Source organism: Heteronotia binoei, chromosome 17 (genome assembly GCF_032191835.1).
Source record: "Heteronotia binoei isolate CCM8104 ecotype False Entrance Well chromosome 17, APGP_CSIRO_Hbin_v1, whole genome shotgun sequence".
NCBI lineage: Eukaryota > Metazoa > Chordata > Lepidosauria > Squamata > Gekkonidae > Heteronotia > Heteronotia binoei.
In genome coordinates this window covers 2,870,936-2,886,785 of record NC_083239.1, presented here as the reverse complement: position 1 = coordinate 2,886,785, position 15,850 = coordinate 2,870,936, and the positions used below count along the sequence as shown (strand labels likewise).

Sequence of the window (15,850 nt, the reverse complement as noted above, 5' to 3'; positions counted from 1 at the left end):
ACATGTGTCTCCTGAACAAATAGAATCTCAAGGCTTTATTTCTTTGTTATAGCTGCAAAGTGAGTTTTTAAAATGTTATTATTCAGTCCCTTTATGTTAACTGATATCTGTAATTTGTCAGTCATATTCAAGTTATTATTCAAACTTTTCTTAAAAGTTTCCATACACTTATTTTTAAGAAGATTTTGATTAAGTCCGTAAACAAAGAGTTGTAGTAGTTATACTCGAGGAACAAAGACTATATGCTAATATATGCCAGTGAATTCCTATATTTTGAAACGCTTGGGGCTCTTTAGCTTGGAGAAACGTCGACTGCGGGGTGACATGATAGAGGTTTACAAGATAATGCATGGGATGGAGAAAGTAGAGAAAGAAGTACTTTTCTCCCTTTCTCACAATACAAGAACTCGTGGGCATTCGATGAAATTGCTGAGCAGACAGGTTAAAACGGATAAAAGGAAGTACTTCTTCACCCAAAGGGTGATTAACATGTGGAATTCACTGCCACAGGAGGTGGTGGCGGCCACAAGTATAGCCACCTTCAAGAAGGGTTTAGATAAAAATATGGAGCACAAGTCCATCAGTGGCTATTAGCCACAGTGTATGTGTGTATATAAAATTTTTTGCCACTGTGTGACACAGAGTGTTGGACTTGATGGGCCGTTGGCCTGATCCAACATGGCTTCTCTTATGTTCTTATGTTCTTATAAAGCAACTTCATAGAATCATAGAGTTGGAAGGGACCTCCAGGGTCATCTAGTCCAACCCCCTGCACAATGCAGGAAACTCACAAATACTTCCCCCTACAAATACTGCCCATCTATATTTTATTTCCATGTTCCAGAGAGCAGATACTCTCTTTGAGAAGCCTCTTTCGTTACAATGCCTCTGCTGAAGTATCAGAGAACATCAAAACCTTACAACTCTGCAAACTTAGTATTTTTTCCTTTTTTAGCCAAAGATAAGATTTGTCTCCTAAAGCTTTTATTGTTGAACCAGACTATTATGTTGCATGGCTCTCTCTGCTGCTGACTACCTTTTACTCCTTTTACTGCATCAGTGAACACAGGAGAATCTTCATCCAGCTAGAGCAAATCAGTGAACCATCTCAACAAAATTTGTGCTAGCTCTTCAGGGTGACAAATTTCTTCTGACACCCCAAGCAGTTTCAATCTATCTTGTTGTAGGTGGGTTTCCTTTTGAATAATCTTCTTGGTGATATTGGATGATATCTTGGTGCTGTGAGATAGTCTCTTGCAAAACAGCTATCTCCTCAGAGTTATGCTGTGGAAGTTCTTTCGCTTTCTTAGCGTTGTCTGCAGTTGTTTCCAGTTTAATGTTAATTTCTTGCAGTTGTGCAGTAATTGGAGCAATCATAGTAGCCACTTTTTCAGTCAGGCATTTCAAAGCATCTGTTATTAGAGTCTCAAACGTTGTTGAAAGCTCGTCTGGTTGTTTTGAATCAGGAGCAGACGCCATAACTCCTCCTACTCTTCTCTCTGCCTCAGCTGTCAATAAATTACTTTGTTGCTGGAAATACCAGTTCACAGTTTCTTGTGACTTTATATCCAGCTTAGAGGCTTTTCCTTTCTGAGGTTTTTTTAGCTTTCTGCATGCTGTAGTTAGCTGAAAATTTCAGGGTGGAGTTTTGGAGCTAATTACTCACGGCACTGCCATCTTCCAACATCCTCAGATTACTCATAGAGGACTCTTATGTTTCCCACTGGGATAAACTCTTTGAGCAACAACTTTAGTTCCTCAAACTTTCCTTGGGCTTTCTTTGTTCAGTTACCAGACAGAAAATCATAAGAATGATTAAGAAATATCTATGCAAGCATAATTATAACAGTAGAATCTGTAGAGCATGGAGTGTTTGTTCTACTCAATTTGTCGGTATTGTTCCACCTGGTGAACTCCGCAATAACTGTTCATATTTGACTGATCCTCTCTTATAGGTGTGGATTTGTGTTAGCATGGCTTAATGCCCTACCGTCTGGAGTTTTGCAAGGGAGTATCTTAAGATGATACCATACTCTGATAGAGTATGCGACTGTGGTGCAGGTTATGTAGACACTTTATATCACATAACCTTTGAATGCAATTATTTTTCTGAGCCTAGAAATCTTTATTTTGTTGCTCCAAAATTTAGATCCTATGAAGATATTGTCTCTTTTATTAGAAGATAATAGCAGACCTATTGTTCTTTTAGCTGCAAAAATTTGTGCAGCTGTTCAAATGGGGTCTGGGTTTTTCTATATTTTTTCTATATTCTATATATATTCTATATTTCTATATGTTCTATATTTGCTTAAAACTAGTTTGATGTTAAGAAGCAGTATGGGGGAGAGAGAGAGAGAGAGAGTTTTAGATCTCTTGAAATGGTATGATTTTTCTCGTCTTGTGCATCCTCCATGTGTTCTTGGATGGGAGCATTTGTCTCCCTGAAGAGGAAGCATGGTTTTTTCTTGACTTCCTGAGATCCCACTATATGTTTGACTCAGAAACTGGACTCTCCCTTTGCACAGTGGCATCAGCCATATGCTTGCAAGTCTTCTGACTTCTGTATGATGCCATGTCAAAAGTGGCATCACAGATGGCTGTGTGAACCGTTTCTGGCAGACACCTGGCGCTTGGACAAACCAGATAGCTTAACTGGATCCATTGCTAACAAGGGTTCCACAACACCAGGTTTAGCCAAATGGTCATGAACAGGGCTTTTTTTGTAGGAAAAGCCCAGCAGGAACTCATGTTCCTATTAGGCCACACACCCTGACATCACCATTGTTTTGCACAGGGCTTGGTTTGTTGAAACCTCCCAGTTTGTTGAAACTCATTTGTATATTAGGTCACACCCCCTGACACAAAGCCAGCTGGAATTTCGTTCCTGTGCGTTCATGCTCAAAAAAAAGTCCTGGTCATGAATAATAAGGAAAATGGATGGTTTTAAAAAAATGGGTGTTCAAACGGATGGTTTATATCAGAGTTTCTGGCATATTTTCTTCTATAGTGTGGGAAATTGCTAGGTAGTAGCTTAATACTTCCTCCTTAAGAGTTTAGACAAGAGGCCAATGAAAAGGACCACTGTTTTCTTTTTTTGCACAGACTGAGCAAGATATCTTGTTACGCCCAGAATTAGAAGAAATACAGGCTCAGAATTCAAGCCGCTTTAAGCTGTGGTACACTCTGGATAGAGCATCTGAAGGTAAGAATTTTCTTTGAGGACTATGTCTCATCATAACTTTTCGCTTCTTTGGAACACTGCCTATTTCTCCCCCCCCCACCTTTAGGTTAATGTTTCAAAACTTGTGGAATTGATTTGCTGGTGAAAGGAAATCTTAAGGTGATTTACTGTATGAAAGACGAGACCTATATGTGTTTGAAAATGTGATGTGCTGGAGAAGATTGTGGTACCTACCCCTACCCCTACCCTGAATGGATGAATTTTTCTATGAAGGGTTCTGTTAAGAGTTTGGGAGTCCTGCTGGAACTAGACAAGCAAAGTGGTCGCCCAAACCCTTTTCTTCTTCCCAGTTCTGCTTAGATTGGATGTTACGCCATGTGTAGGATCAGCCAGATCATTCCCATTTGTTTTCATTAACCAAACGAACAAAGGCTTTGGGGAGGTTCGTTTTTTTTCATTTCACCCCTAAGAGAAATGAACTGCCTTCCAGGCCACAGCAGGCGAGTAGATGGGAGGGAAAGCATCCTACTATAGGACAGCTTAAAATCTGAAGCAGAGAAGAATTTACAGACACCAATTCCTGATCATGATATAAACCAGAGGAGTCGAACCCATTTGTTATTAGGGCTGGATCTGACATAAATGTTGGGCGTGCATGCCATAAAATGTAACACAAGGTACTGGTGATATAAACTTTATAAAGGTGCTTTTAGGGGAGGGACAGTGGCTCAAGGGTAGAGCATCTGCTTGGGAAGCAGAAGGTCCCAGGTTCAATCCCCGGCATCTCCAAAAAAGGGTCCAGGCAAATAGGTGTGAAAAACCTCAGCTTGAGACCCTGGAGAGCCGCTGCCAGTCTGAGGAGACAATACTGACTTTGATGGACCAAGGGTCTGATTCAGTATAAGGCAGCTTCATATGTAGGAGGGATGGTGGCTCAGTGGCAGAGCATCTGCTTGGGAAGCAGAAGGTCCCAGGTTCAATCCCTGGCATCTCCAAAAAAGGGTCCAGGCAAACAGGTGTGAAAAACCTCAGCTTGAGACCCTGGAGAGCCGCTGCCAGTCTGAGTAGACAATACTGACTTTGATGGACCCAGGGTCTGATTCGGTATAAGGCAGCTTCATATGTTCATATGTAGATGTCAAATGGAAGTAGCAGGTGAATGACAATAGGCTTGATTGGACTAGGTGTGTTATGCATGGGGGTAGTACACATGGAGTTACCAGCGTTGGTAATGAGACAGGAAACCTAAATCTCAATTCGATCCAGAAGGATTCCGTCCAGGAAGATGTAAAGAATAAATGGACACAAGATTGACATTAGAAACCACAACATAGCGTCACCACAGAATGGTGGATGCACATTAAGTGAGCCCCCTTTCCTCTCTCTTATCACCTTTGACTCATTGCAGACTTCATAAAAAGAACTGGCGGAAAATGGGTAAATCTTTGGGACCAAAGAATAAACCAGCTCTGAAAACTTCAAATTCAGTCAAAGCCCTTTTCACACCTGCAGAAAGGCCCTAACTCTCAGACTCCAAAAGATCACAGTCGACACAGATATAAATGATGACAATGCTCTTCTTTTTAAAAAAAGGCTTAATAGAGCTGCATAAAGACATACATTGCTACTTTAAATCTTCAGTTGAGGAACTGCTACAACCTATTTGTGATCAAATGAATGAAATGGAATCGTCTAAATAGTGCACATGGTTTGGACCAAATGGTCTTCCAGTTTGTTTATTGCACTATTTTGTCATTTGATCCTGGTTTTGTATCACTTTACGCTCTTAACCTACCAGTTATGTGTATTTCTGCTCGCTGTGCCCCATTCCCTCATCTGAAGAAGTTTGCATGCACACAAAAGCTTGCATTCTGAATAAAACTGCTGGTCTTAGAGGCGCTACTTGACTCCTACTTTGTTCTACTGCTTCAGACCAACACGGCTGCCCGCCTGGATCCCTCTAAGCTGAGTTAGTGTGAGCCAGCTCAGAGTTTTTTAGCCTCCAGCTTACACATTTTTGTCTTAGCTCAGGAAGGATGGCCCCAGCACAGGCTTATTTATGCAGTGAGCCGAATCGCTCACTCACAACTTTAACGTCAGTCGCTCATGAAATAGAATTTTTGCTCACAAGACTCCACAGCTTAGACTACGTTGGCCACAACATAGTTTAAGCAGCTCAAGCCTAGTAACTGTTTAAAAATAGTCCAGTAGCGAGTTCCATAACGGCGTTAGTTTTATTTGACAGCAATTCACATAAAAATATTTCTTGTTCTTTAATGATACATTCTTATTTTTTTCCCCTTTGGTCCCTGTAAAATTACTAAGATCAATTCATATGCTCCTACTAATTAATTTCTATTCATAAGGTTTTAAAGTCATTCTGTTCTAATCCATTTCTTATAATCTATTTCCAATTAATTCTACAGAACTTTGTCTGGGCTAACAGATTCATATCCCAGATCCTAAGTCACATGTTGGACATGGACATATGAAGCTGCCTTATACTGAATCAGACCCTCGGTCCATCAAAGTCAGTATTGTCCTCTCAGACTGGCAGCGGCTCTCCAGGGTCTCAAGCTGAGGTTTTTCACACCTATATGTTCCTTCTGGCAGGCATGCTACATGTTGTTGCTTTGGCTGACTGCTGTAGGGCATCCAGCAAGGCATTCACCGTGTAAGCCGTCACCAGTTCCGTTTTTCTGAGAGTGTCCTTGACCTCTTTAGGCAGACCTCTGGTAGATGCCTCCAGGTCTGAAGCCCAGATGCAAGCTGCTCTGGAGAACATTGAAGTTCCTGTGGATTCTTATACAGAGCAGGCTGAGAAGTCGCTACAGAGGGCCTGCTCTATCCTTTCACGGCGGCATGCCCTGAGCATGCCATCCACCTCCATCAGAATCACCGATGTGGAAACCAGGCCGGTCACTGGGTTGTCTACCATGGGCAACTTGATCTTTTTTTGTGGTCTTTGACACAAATGAATAAAGTTTGGGAAACACATGATGATGTTTTTTGGACTGGTTGGGTGTTCCCACTCTGCCTTCATCAGGCTATAAAAAGCTATGGGGAGCAACAACTCCAAGCATCTAGTTTCCGGCTTAAGCATACGTCTTCCTGGTGCCACTGGAAACTCTGTCAGTCTCTTCTGTCTCCTTTGGCTTATAGGAGATCTCCAGAACCTGTGACACCTTCGGTAACAGCCTGGCAAAGACCTCTAGGGGAGAAAGCCTGGTCTGCATGGGTGGCACCACCTCCTCCTCCTCTTCCTCTGAAAGTTCCTTGTTTACCCTTTCAGAGGATGACCCCTCTGTGTCTGAGTCCCCTCCGTGGTCACTGAGGAATGGACTGTGCTCCCTCTGGTCTTTCTTCTCTCTGCCATTCTTTGGCCTTGTGGGGGATGTGGATGAACTTGGGGATGAGTCCCAAGTTTCCTTTGGTCTCTTGTGGGGTCTCCCCAGTGGTGGGAACAGGAGACCCATGCCAGACCCTTGGCATGACTCCTGCACCATTTCTCTGAGCTCTCTTCAGTTGTGTTTTAAGCCAGGACAAGAGGTTTTTCCATGAAGTCCCCCCTAACATTTCTAAGTCCTGGCCTTCTGGGGTGGAACCTTGGGTAGAAAGAGGATGTGGGAGCTCCAGACAGGGTCCCATCTCTGCCTGTGCTGGGTGAGTCCTGGGCAATGGCTAGGCCTGCTTTGGCTGCCATTTCCTTTCTCTGGTTTTGGTGAGATGGAGGGGGCTAAGGAAGAGGACCAGGGAGGTATATGGGCACCTTGATGGGAAAAAGCTCACGGCCTCCCTTTCCAGCTCTACCTTCTATTCTCCAATGGGGCCCTAATGTGCCAAGCTGCCCCGTTGGTCCCTTCCCCAGGGACGGTGGCTCAGTGGTAGAGCCTCTGCTTGGTAAGCAGAAGGTCCCAGGTTCAATCCCTGGCACCTCCAAAAAAGGGTCCAGGCAAAGAGGTGTGAAAAACCTCAGCTGGAGACCCTGGAGAGCCGCTGCCAGTCTGAGTAGACAGTACTGACTTTGATGGACCGAGGGTCTGATTCAGTATAAGGCAGCTTTGTATGTTCATAAGTTTGGGGAGGGATGGTGGCTCAGTGGTAGAGCATCTGCTTGGGAAGCAGAATGTCCCAGGTTCAATCCCCGGCATCTCCAACTAAAAGGGTCCAGGCAAATAGGTGTGAAAAGCCTCAGCTTGAGACCCTGGAGAGCCGCTGACAGTCTGAGTAGACAATACTGACTTTGATGGACCGAGGGTCTGATTCAGTATAAGGCAGCTTTATATGTTCATATGTTTGGGGAGGGACGGTGGCTCATTGGTAGAGCATCTGCTTGGTAAGCAGAAGGTCCCAGGTTCAATCCCCGGCATCTCCAACTAAAAGGGTCCAGGCAAATACGTGTGAAAAGCCTCAGCTTGAGACCCTGGAGAGCCGCTGCTAGTCTGAGTAGACAATACTGACTTTGATGGACCGAGGGTCTGATTCAGTATAAGGCAGCTACATATGTTCATATGTTCAGGATGAGTGCAGCAACGTAAGGCAAAGGAGTCCATCAGGGCCTCTAGCCAGTGCCCCCCCCTCTATGTTTTGCCCACCTTCCTGGCCTGGGGTATGGCTCCATCACAGGCCTCAGCCCTAGACCCCAACTGCCCTCCCCTGTCTCCTCTCACCAAGGGGCTTTTCCCAACTGAGATTCAAGTGGGAAGCCTCTGACAATCCCCATCCGGGAGGTTTCCGGTTCTTCAGCACCACCCTGAGCTTCATACAGCCTCTCCCGTGCTCCCTAAGACCCTCTGAGGGTAGGGCCCTTCTGCCAATGCAAGAGGGCCAGGCGGGAATCCATGGGTCTGCCTCAGTTGCTGGGGATCCTTCTCCGCCACGACTGCTGCTCAAATCCTGGCCCAGGTGGGCTGACTGCCTGGCTGGGGCCTGCCATTGCATAGATGGGTCCACTGCCTCTGTGCTGGCCAGGGGCCTTCTAGTGCCTGCCACGTCATGTGGGTTCCTCTTCGTGGCTTCAGCCTGCACCACCAGCTGCGGCTCTGCTAAAGCGCCATCACCAGCTTCTCCCTGCCAGCCAAATGCACTGCTGGCTTGCTCTCTGCCACTGGGTCTGCTGGCCTCTTTCTTTGCCAGCTGCATGTGCTGCTGAGCTTGTCCTCCACTGGGTCACTCTCTGTGCTGTGGCTGTCCAGACAAGAGAGGGTGGCAGAAGGGCCTGCAAGCAGACCTTCACCTCTGCCCTCCCTCCCTTTCCGTATCACTGTGCTTATACAGAGCACTGATGAGGTCGTCCTCCCTCTTCAGCAGGGCCAGTTAGACTGGGGAAGTCCACCAGGGACAGGCCTCTCCCTAGCTCGATTGATCAACAGACCAACCCCTGAGGAAGAGGAGGGCCATATCAGTTTTGGGAGTTTGGGATGTTAGCTATGGATAAGCTACCATCACAATTAGTACAAATAGAATGTTCACAATTAAGCAGTAATTTTGTTGAGAAGTGGTTCTGTTTTTTTTGACTATGTCAATAATCATTCCCCTGATCCCAACTCACTGCCAAGCAATAGTCCCTCTAAGCTGTGGAGTCTTGTGAGCAAAAATTCTATTTCATGAGCTCCTGGCATTAAAGTTGTGAGCGAGTAATTTGGCTACTGCATAAACTAATGTGCTCTGGGGCCGTCCTTCCTGAGCGAAGACAAAAATGTGTGAGCGGGAGGCTAAAAAACTGTGAGCTAGCTCACACTAACTCAGCTTAGATGGAACACTGCTGCCAAGTAAATATTCAGATTTTGTGTTCAATATACAAAAAATAATTGTATTATTGTATTTGAAGAATCACTTTTCCTTTAGTGTTGGCTTTATACTGAGTAATATGTTGTTGAAGGCTTCTTTTTTTTTAACTCAGAGAGAACTCCAGTTTTCTGGGTTACACCTCTGAGGATGCCAGTCACAGTTGCTGGCGAAACTGCAGGTCTCACAATGCCAAGACCCATGGGCACATAGCCTGGAAAATCTACAGCAACCAATTTATACTGAGTATTATCCTTTTTATGTGAAAAAAAAAATAAACCGTATTTTAAAAGAGAAAGCACAGCTTTCTATTGCAGACCTAAGAGTAGCAGTGCTCTTACAAAGGAATTTGGAATGGAGATTAGAAAGAGAGACTGCTGAATTGCAATTGATAATGAAGCTCAAGACAATGCATCCTCCCGGACAGAATTGAGACCTAGGTTTCCTGTCTCATTTCCAATGTGTGTTGTTATCATTTGGCATCTGAAATCACTCCACTCTTAAAGATATAAGGTCCAATCCAAGTGTTCTAATTCCGAATCAGGGTCTTTTTTGAAAGAAAATAATTCCAGAGGAACAGAGAAATCCTTTAAAAAACCCAAAAACCACACCAATGTTTCAGAATAAGCCAAAATAATTTCCTCAGAATACATTGTCATAAGAATCCATCCACCCACCCAAGATGAAGAAGTGTGCTTGCACACCAAAGACTATACCTGGAATAAAACATTGTTGGTCTTAAGCTACCATGATGGGACTCTAGTTTTGTTTTTTCTCTAACCCTTTCCTCCCCATAAGTGGAGGAGCAGCCCTGGAGAAGGAAGCATTGTATGTGAGTGAGAGAAAGAGACTTGTTTTTGTATCCAGCACAAAGCAGGAAGCAACCATGAAGCTGTGTGGGTGGTGGTGGGGGAAGTGGGGGGGGGAAGTGGGGGGAGGGAAGCAGGAAGCAAAGAGCCACTGAAGGGGCTGAGAGAAAGCAAGCTACAGTGTGGCTGCAGCAGCTGCCCTGAAAAAGGAAGCAGAAGAAGTAAGTTACTTGGGGGCCAGATTTGAGCCCTGCATGGGCTGTGTGTTTGACACCGTATTGTGAACAGAGGAACTGCAGACTAAGGAACATCGCTGAGTAAATGAGCCAACCCATTACTCAGCTTTGTAGACATCTAGAGAGGAGTATGCATATGTGAATCATTTCTGGTTTTCCCTCCCAAATCTAGTGAGTGTTCAGGAAAACTGCATTTATTTCTGTGATGTGTGTGGGTACCACAGAATACTGTTTTTCACAGATGACTTTTTCTGTTCTCAGATTGGAATTACAGCCAAGGGTTTGTGAACCACGAGATGATCAAGGACCACATGCCTCCTCCAGAAGACGACGTTCTCATCCTGATGTGTGGCCCTCCTCCAATGATCCAATACGCTTGTATGCCTAACCTAGAAAAACTGGGATATGCCAAGAAAGCAATATTTGCTTACTAAAATGGATTGTCGATAAGGTGAAGAGAAATGTGTTAAGTAGGAGAAAGGGGAAGGAAAAGCTTCGGATAATGGGGAGCAAAATTGGGCTGAGTATTAGTGCAAAGCTACCTTCAGAGGGCTTCTCAGTTATCTATGAGAGTTAAGTGTTTTATTCAGGTCATACCAAAAATCCTGTAGATGACTGTCTATGGTAGTTTGCTTTGCTTCATTTAACCAGTTTTTATAAAGACCACTGAATTACGTCCAACTCTTTCCTCATGGGGTTCAACTCAACGTAGCCAGGCTGCTGTATCACCAGAGAGTTTTTCTTAAGAGCACTTGTGTCTGATATCCAGGTGGAAAGCACATCTGTGCAGAAAGCATTTTGTTTGTTGTTGCTGTCTGATTGCTACAGTGGGGAAGTTGGAAAGAGCTATACTAAACACACGTGTCAGTCATGCAGCATTTTTGTATTGCCTTTTTTGCAATGACTGCAAACTACCTGATAGAATTTGTTAATGCATACAAAATACGCACAGGTTTTATATGTATTTGCTTTACATTAATATTTTCTGAGCATGCAGAGATGATTATTGCCTTGTTAGATATTTGTGTTTGAAGTTTGTTGTTTCGCAGATTCTTCCTTTACTACTTCATTCCCACTGCAAAGCACAGAGAGCATTTGGAAATGCTGGGCTTTGTACATGTGTATTCCTTGGGTGGGTGGGGGGATTGCTTTCAGTTGTATTTGGGTTCAGCATCACGTTCTACCCAAGATTCCTAATGTTAATGACGATGCCAAAAAACTTCATTGGTAAGAACTTCAGATATCATGTATGCTTTAAATTAGTCCTTCCCTATAGTAATAATTAACGGTGGGGTTCAACTTGTAAAGAAAACTTGCTTTGGCACACTTTTCCAAAATGATCTGTAATGATCCTATGAAAATGAACAGATATATGTTAGGGTCTTCCCAGGCTTCCTTATCTTTGTAATCAGGTTAGGACTACGTGAGCTGTGAAGGGCTCTGGGTCAGTCTGTATTGGAGAAAGGCTGGTCCAGATACTGGCAGGGCACTAGTGGAATTTCCCTTCATTCCAGTGTGGGTTGCACAGATGTTCTTGGTCAGAGTGAGCCAATTAATTATCGTTGGCATTTAGAGTGTATACTCTCTCTATTCAAATTAGTAATTAATAACAATAGCATGTGTACATGTATATTGTGCATGTATAAATGTGCTTAAATGGCTTTAATATGCTAAAATCCTTATATTAAAATCCTTTAATAAAAACTTTAATATAAGTTAAAATCCTTATATTAAAATCCTTTAATAAAAAGCTTTAATATAAGTTAAAATCCTTTTTTGTATTTGATCAGGCTGAATGCAGTTTCAACACACAGAAGTTCAGTTAACTCCCCCCTTCCCAAACCAGATTTCAAAATAACTTGTTTAAAAGAAATTTCAGGGGACCTCAGGTACTTCCCACAAGATCTTAGATAAACTTTTAGTTAAATTAAGAATCAGCAATTATTAATAGATGTCCAGCCCAAATCAGCACTGTTTTCCTTTCAGAGTTCCTCCTTAGCACTCATAAGTTTCTGGTAAGCCCCAAGTAAACCTCCCTCCTCCTCCCCAACCTCACAACATCCATCAGCTAAAGAATATATGAAAATCTATATTATATATACATTTACCCTCAAAATCCAGGCCACTCCTGCTAATAGGCAAAGCCATGTGATCTTTGCCAATGCCCTTTGACACTAATAACGCTCAGACAGTAATAAAACTTGTTTTTGACTTTCCATGAATTGGATACCAATCAGTCACCAATTTTATATCTTCAGCATTCTGTTAGATTTCTCCAAGGTCCCGTATCTGAAAATAAACTGATCTTATGACCAGCAGATGTTATGTTAGGCCTGCAGGTGGAAAGGGCCCACGGAGAGACAGCTGCGATCTGGTCTCCCTGAGCAATGCCGATATAGACCAACTGAAAAGGGATGAGTACTTGGAATGTGACCTTGATGGGAAGTCACACTGAGGCCTGAGAATGGACTTTATATTAATTCAAAAGACTTCTGGCGGATGCGGGAGAAAGGGGAACTGTTAATTTGCCTGATAACGTTTGATTCATTTAAGTCTAGCAAGACCTGGTCTTGCCAATGCATGCCATTAATGTCTGCTTCAAGCCCTCATCATTAAAAGCTTATTTTGAACCAACCTAAGGAGCGTCATGATTGAACTTGGGCAAAACAATCCTATAAGAAAATCAATGTCCTCCTTCTTCACCTTAGACATGTAGGAGAGTTCAAGGGTCTTCAAGATTTATAAAAACTGATTGTAAAGTTTCTGTGGGAACAACCTATTATGAGAGGCAAGGATCTTCTTCTGAGAGTTCGCCCTCTTCTGATTCCTCCTCTTGGTCACAAAAGAGGGAACTATGCCCCTCATGGGACGCGTGAACCTCCTTCCTCTTTTTATTTGAGGGGAGGGGGGTGCAAAGGGAATCTCCTATTGGTCTCTTCCATATCACACTTTGAATCTTTTCTTGGAGAGATTCAGAGCCTGTGGGATAGAGCTTTCACTCTGCGTGGCTCTAAGCTCCTTTCTCACCACCTATTGGATCCATGAAAACCAGTTTGCCTTGGCCTCCTCTCCAGAAAGCTCCACCAATTGGCTCTCAGAATGTGCAGCTTCTGCCGGGAGGGGGGGGCGGGGTGGGGGATGAATCAGACAATTCCAGATCGCAGGTTGCACTATGACCTTGGAATCAGGGAAGTCCAGATTCCAAGGTCAAAATGGCAAAAGGGGCTGCCATTTTTGAGCACCCAACTGAAAGCAGTGAAAAAAATGGGTAAAATGGCTGCCTTTCCCGCCCTGCAAGGAAGAACTGGTTCCAAATAAAAGGGAAAGCCTATGCCGTCCTCTGATCACTCTACCAGCCCTATCCGAGGCCCCAGTCCTAGATCACAAGGAAAAAAGGAGGCAAAGGTGGGGCAGAAATTTTCCTCTCCTCTGGCAGTGCACATCTCTTTCCCCAGGATAAAGCAACACCCTGCTGCACGCAGCCACCTTACCGTGGTTCAAAGAAGTGGCCATGACATCCAGGAGATGAGATGCTTCTGCTGCCACTTGCGCATGGAGGTGAGGTCCAGGGAGATTCAGGAGACTGCCACAATGATAAGAATGTCTCTCCTGGGTTGTTGCCAACTCGACCATTTCCCTCCTGGCTCCCTGCAAGGAATGCCTAGGATGAGGGTGCAGGAGTTGGTGTTGGGAGCCACGGCTACCTAAGGAGCACCTGGCGGCTGCACAGTGCATACATAGCCTGCTGCTTTAAACAGCTGCCGTTCTCTCACGTACCTTCCTCCCTGAATCTTTCTTGTATCTTCATTCTTCTTCATCTTCTGGGATCATTGAGTTGAACACATCCTGCTTTGGAGGTAGGGCTGGACAGAATGGGAATCCAGGGGACTATCCCTCTCCCCTCTGGGATCCAAGTTTCTGCCGGTCCTGCCTTCAGAGAGGAGAAGCTGTGTACCCAGGAGTCAAGGATTGACCCAGTTCTGGGCCCACTGCAGAAAGACAGGTTGCTTACCTGTAACTGTAGATCTTCGAGTGGTCCTCTGTGCATTCACACTCATGGGATATAGCGCCTGTGCCGATCCCCCGAATCAGTACCTAAAAAGCCCGGGATTTTTTCACGCTCGGCACCAGTGAGCATGCGCAGGCGTCCCAGTACGCATGCTCACTGGAGCCAGCGCAAGGATCCCACCAGTTCCGTCTTGACCGCTGGAAGCCCCTAACAAAGGAAGACCGTCAGCAGTGGGAAAGGAGGGCGGGTAGTGTGAATGCACAGAGGACCACTTGAAGATCTACAGTTACAGGTAAGCAACCTGTCTATCTTCTTCGTGGTCTCTGTGCTTCACACTCATGGGAGATTAGCAAGCAAGACATACCTGGAGGCGGGAAGACGGTCAACCAGAAGAGACAGCTTGCAGCACCGCAGCTCCCAGACGAGTCCTCTGCTGAGCATGCACGTCCAGAGCGTAGTGCTTCATGAAAGCATGCGGAGAGGACCAGGTGGTGGCCTTGCACACGTCCAACAGGGAAACGCCTTTCAGGAACGCCACCGACGTCGCCATCGCTCTAGTAGAGTGTCCACGAATGGGCCCAGGCAACGGCTTCTTTGCCAACAAGTAGCACAGTTTAATGAGCCACTTCGAAAGCTGCTGAGATGAAATTCTGGAGCCCAACTTAGGAGCAGCATAAGAAAGAAAAAGATGCTGGTCCTGACGAAAACTCTTAGAACGACTCAAATAAAACAATAACACACGCTTAATGTCCAAAGTGTGCCACCAACGTTCCTCATCTGAGGAAGGCGTGGGATAAAATGTGGGTAACCAAATGTCCAACTTAAGGTGAAACTGGGAAACCACCTTGGGAAGAAAAGAAACATCAGGAGCCAATGACACTCCAGACTCCTGAAAAACTAGATATGGGTAGTCGCAACGCATAGCCATGAGCTACACGGCGTGCCGATGTGATTGCTACCAAAAAAGCAGTCTTCCAGGACAGAAGCTGTCGAGAACATGTTGCCATTGGCTCAAAGGGACGTCGAGTCAACCTGTCCAGTACTAAAGTCAAGTCCCACAACTGTGGAGGTGATCTTGAGGGGGGATGCAATCTGAGCAGACCTTGGGGAAAATAAAGCTCCGAGGGGCAAAGTCCGACAACGACAGTCTTTTTCCCCCCCAAAACAACAACTACTAACTATAACTATTTAACTATTTACTACTAAGAAAACAACGAACAGGCTATATAACAACAAGAAAAATCCAAAGTTTTACAGTACTGACCGGAGCAATCGAAAGGAAATCCTCTCAGTGCGGCGGTCAAAAAGGAACTGGCGGGATCCTCATGCTGGCTCCGGTGAGCATGCGTACTGGGACGCCTGCACATGATCACTGGTGCCAAGCGTGAAAAAATCCCGGGCTTTTTAGGTACCGATTCAGGGGATCAGTGCAGGTGCTATGTCCCATGAGTGTGAATGCACAGATGACCACCTGAAGATCTACAGTTACAGGTAAGCAACCTGTCTTTCTCCAGTGGGCCCCGAACCACGAAGAAGATCAGGGTCCACAAGTTTCTTTTTGTACACTAGCTCCAGAACCATGTTCAGGGGTCAACTTCCTTTATACAGAAACAGAAATCTTACCATTCTCAAGGTAAGAAAAGCAGGTTTAAGGTGCGTGAGAGACCAGAAGGCCAAGGTGTCTAACAGTGGAGACCTATAACCTTACACAGTGATCAAGCCACATATTTTGGCTTCAACAGCAAAAAAATGAGGCCTCAAGATGCAGACTGAGTAACCCACTTTGTATATTTTGTACCACGCCATTCTACATTTTTGAAAGTGTAAG

General features: G+C 44.7%; 1 protein-coding gene across 1 annotated transcript in view; it reads left to right on the top strand.

Annotated features, from left to right (window-relative positions):
- The window catches only part of LOC132586318 (NADH-cytochrome b5 reductase 3), a 41,281-nt gene extending 28,634 nt beyond the window's left edge, over positions 1 to 12,647 (top strand). Inside the window, exons 8-9 of the mRNA XM_060258343.1 lie at positions 3,103 to 3,202; positions 10,275 to 12,647. Of these exons, the coding sequence (XP_060114326.1) occupies positions 3,103 to 3,202; positions 10,275 to 10,447 (273 nt within the window). The 3' untranslated portion in view covers positions 10,448 to 12,647. The remainder of the gene's footprint in view (positions 1 to 3,102; positions 3,203 to 10,274) is intronic.
- The last annotated feature ends 3,203 nt before the right edge of the window (positions 12,648 to 15,850 follow it).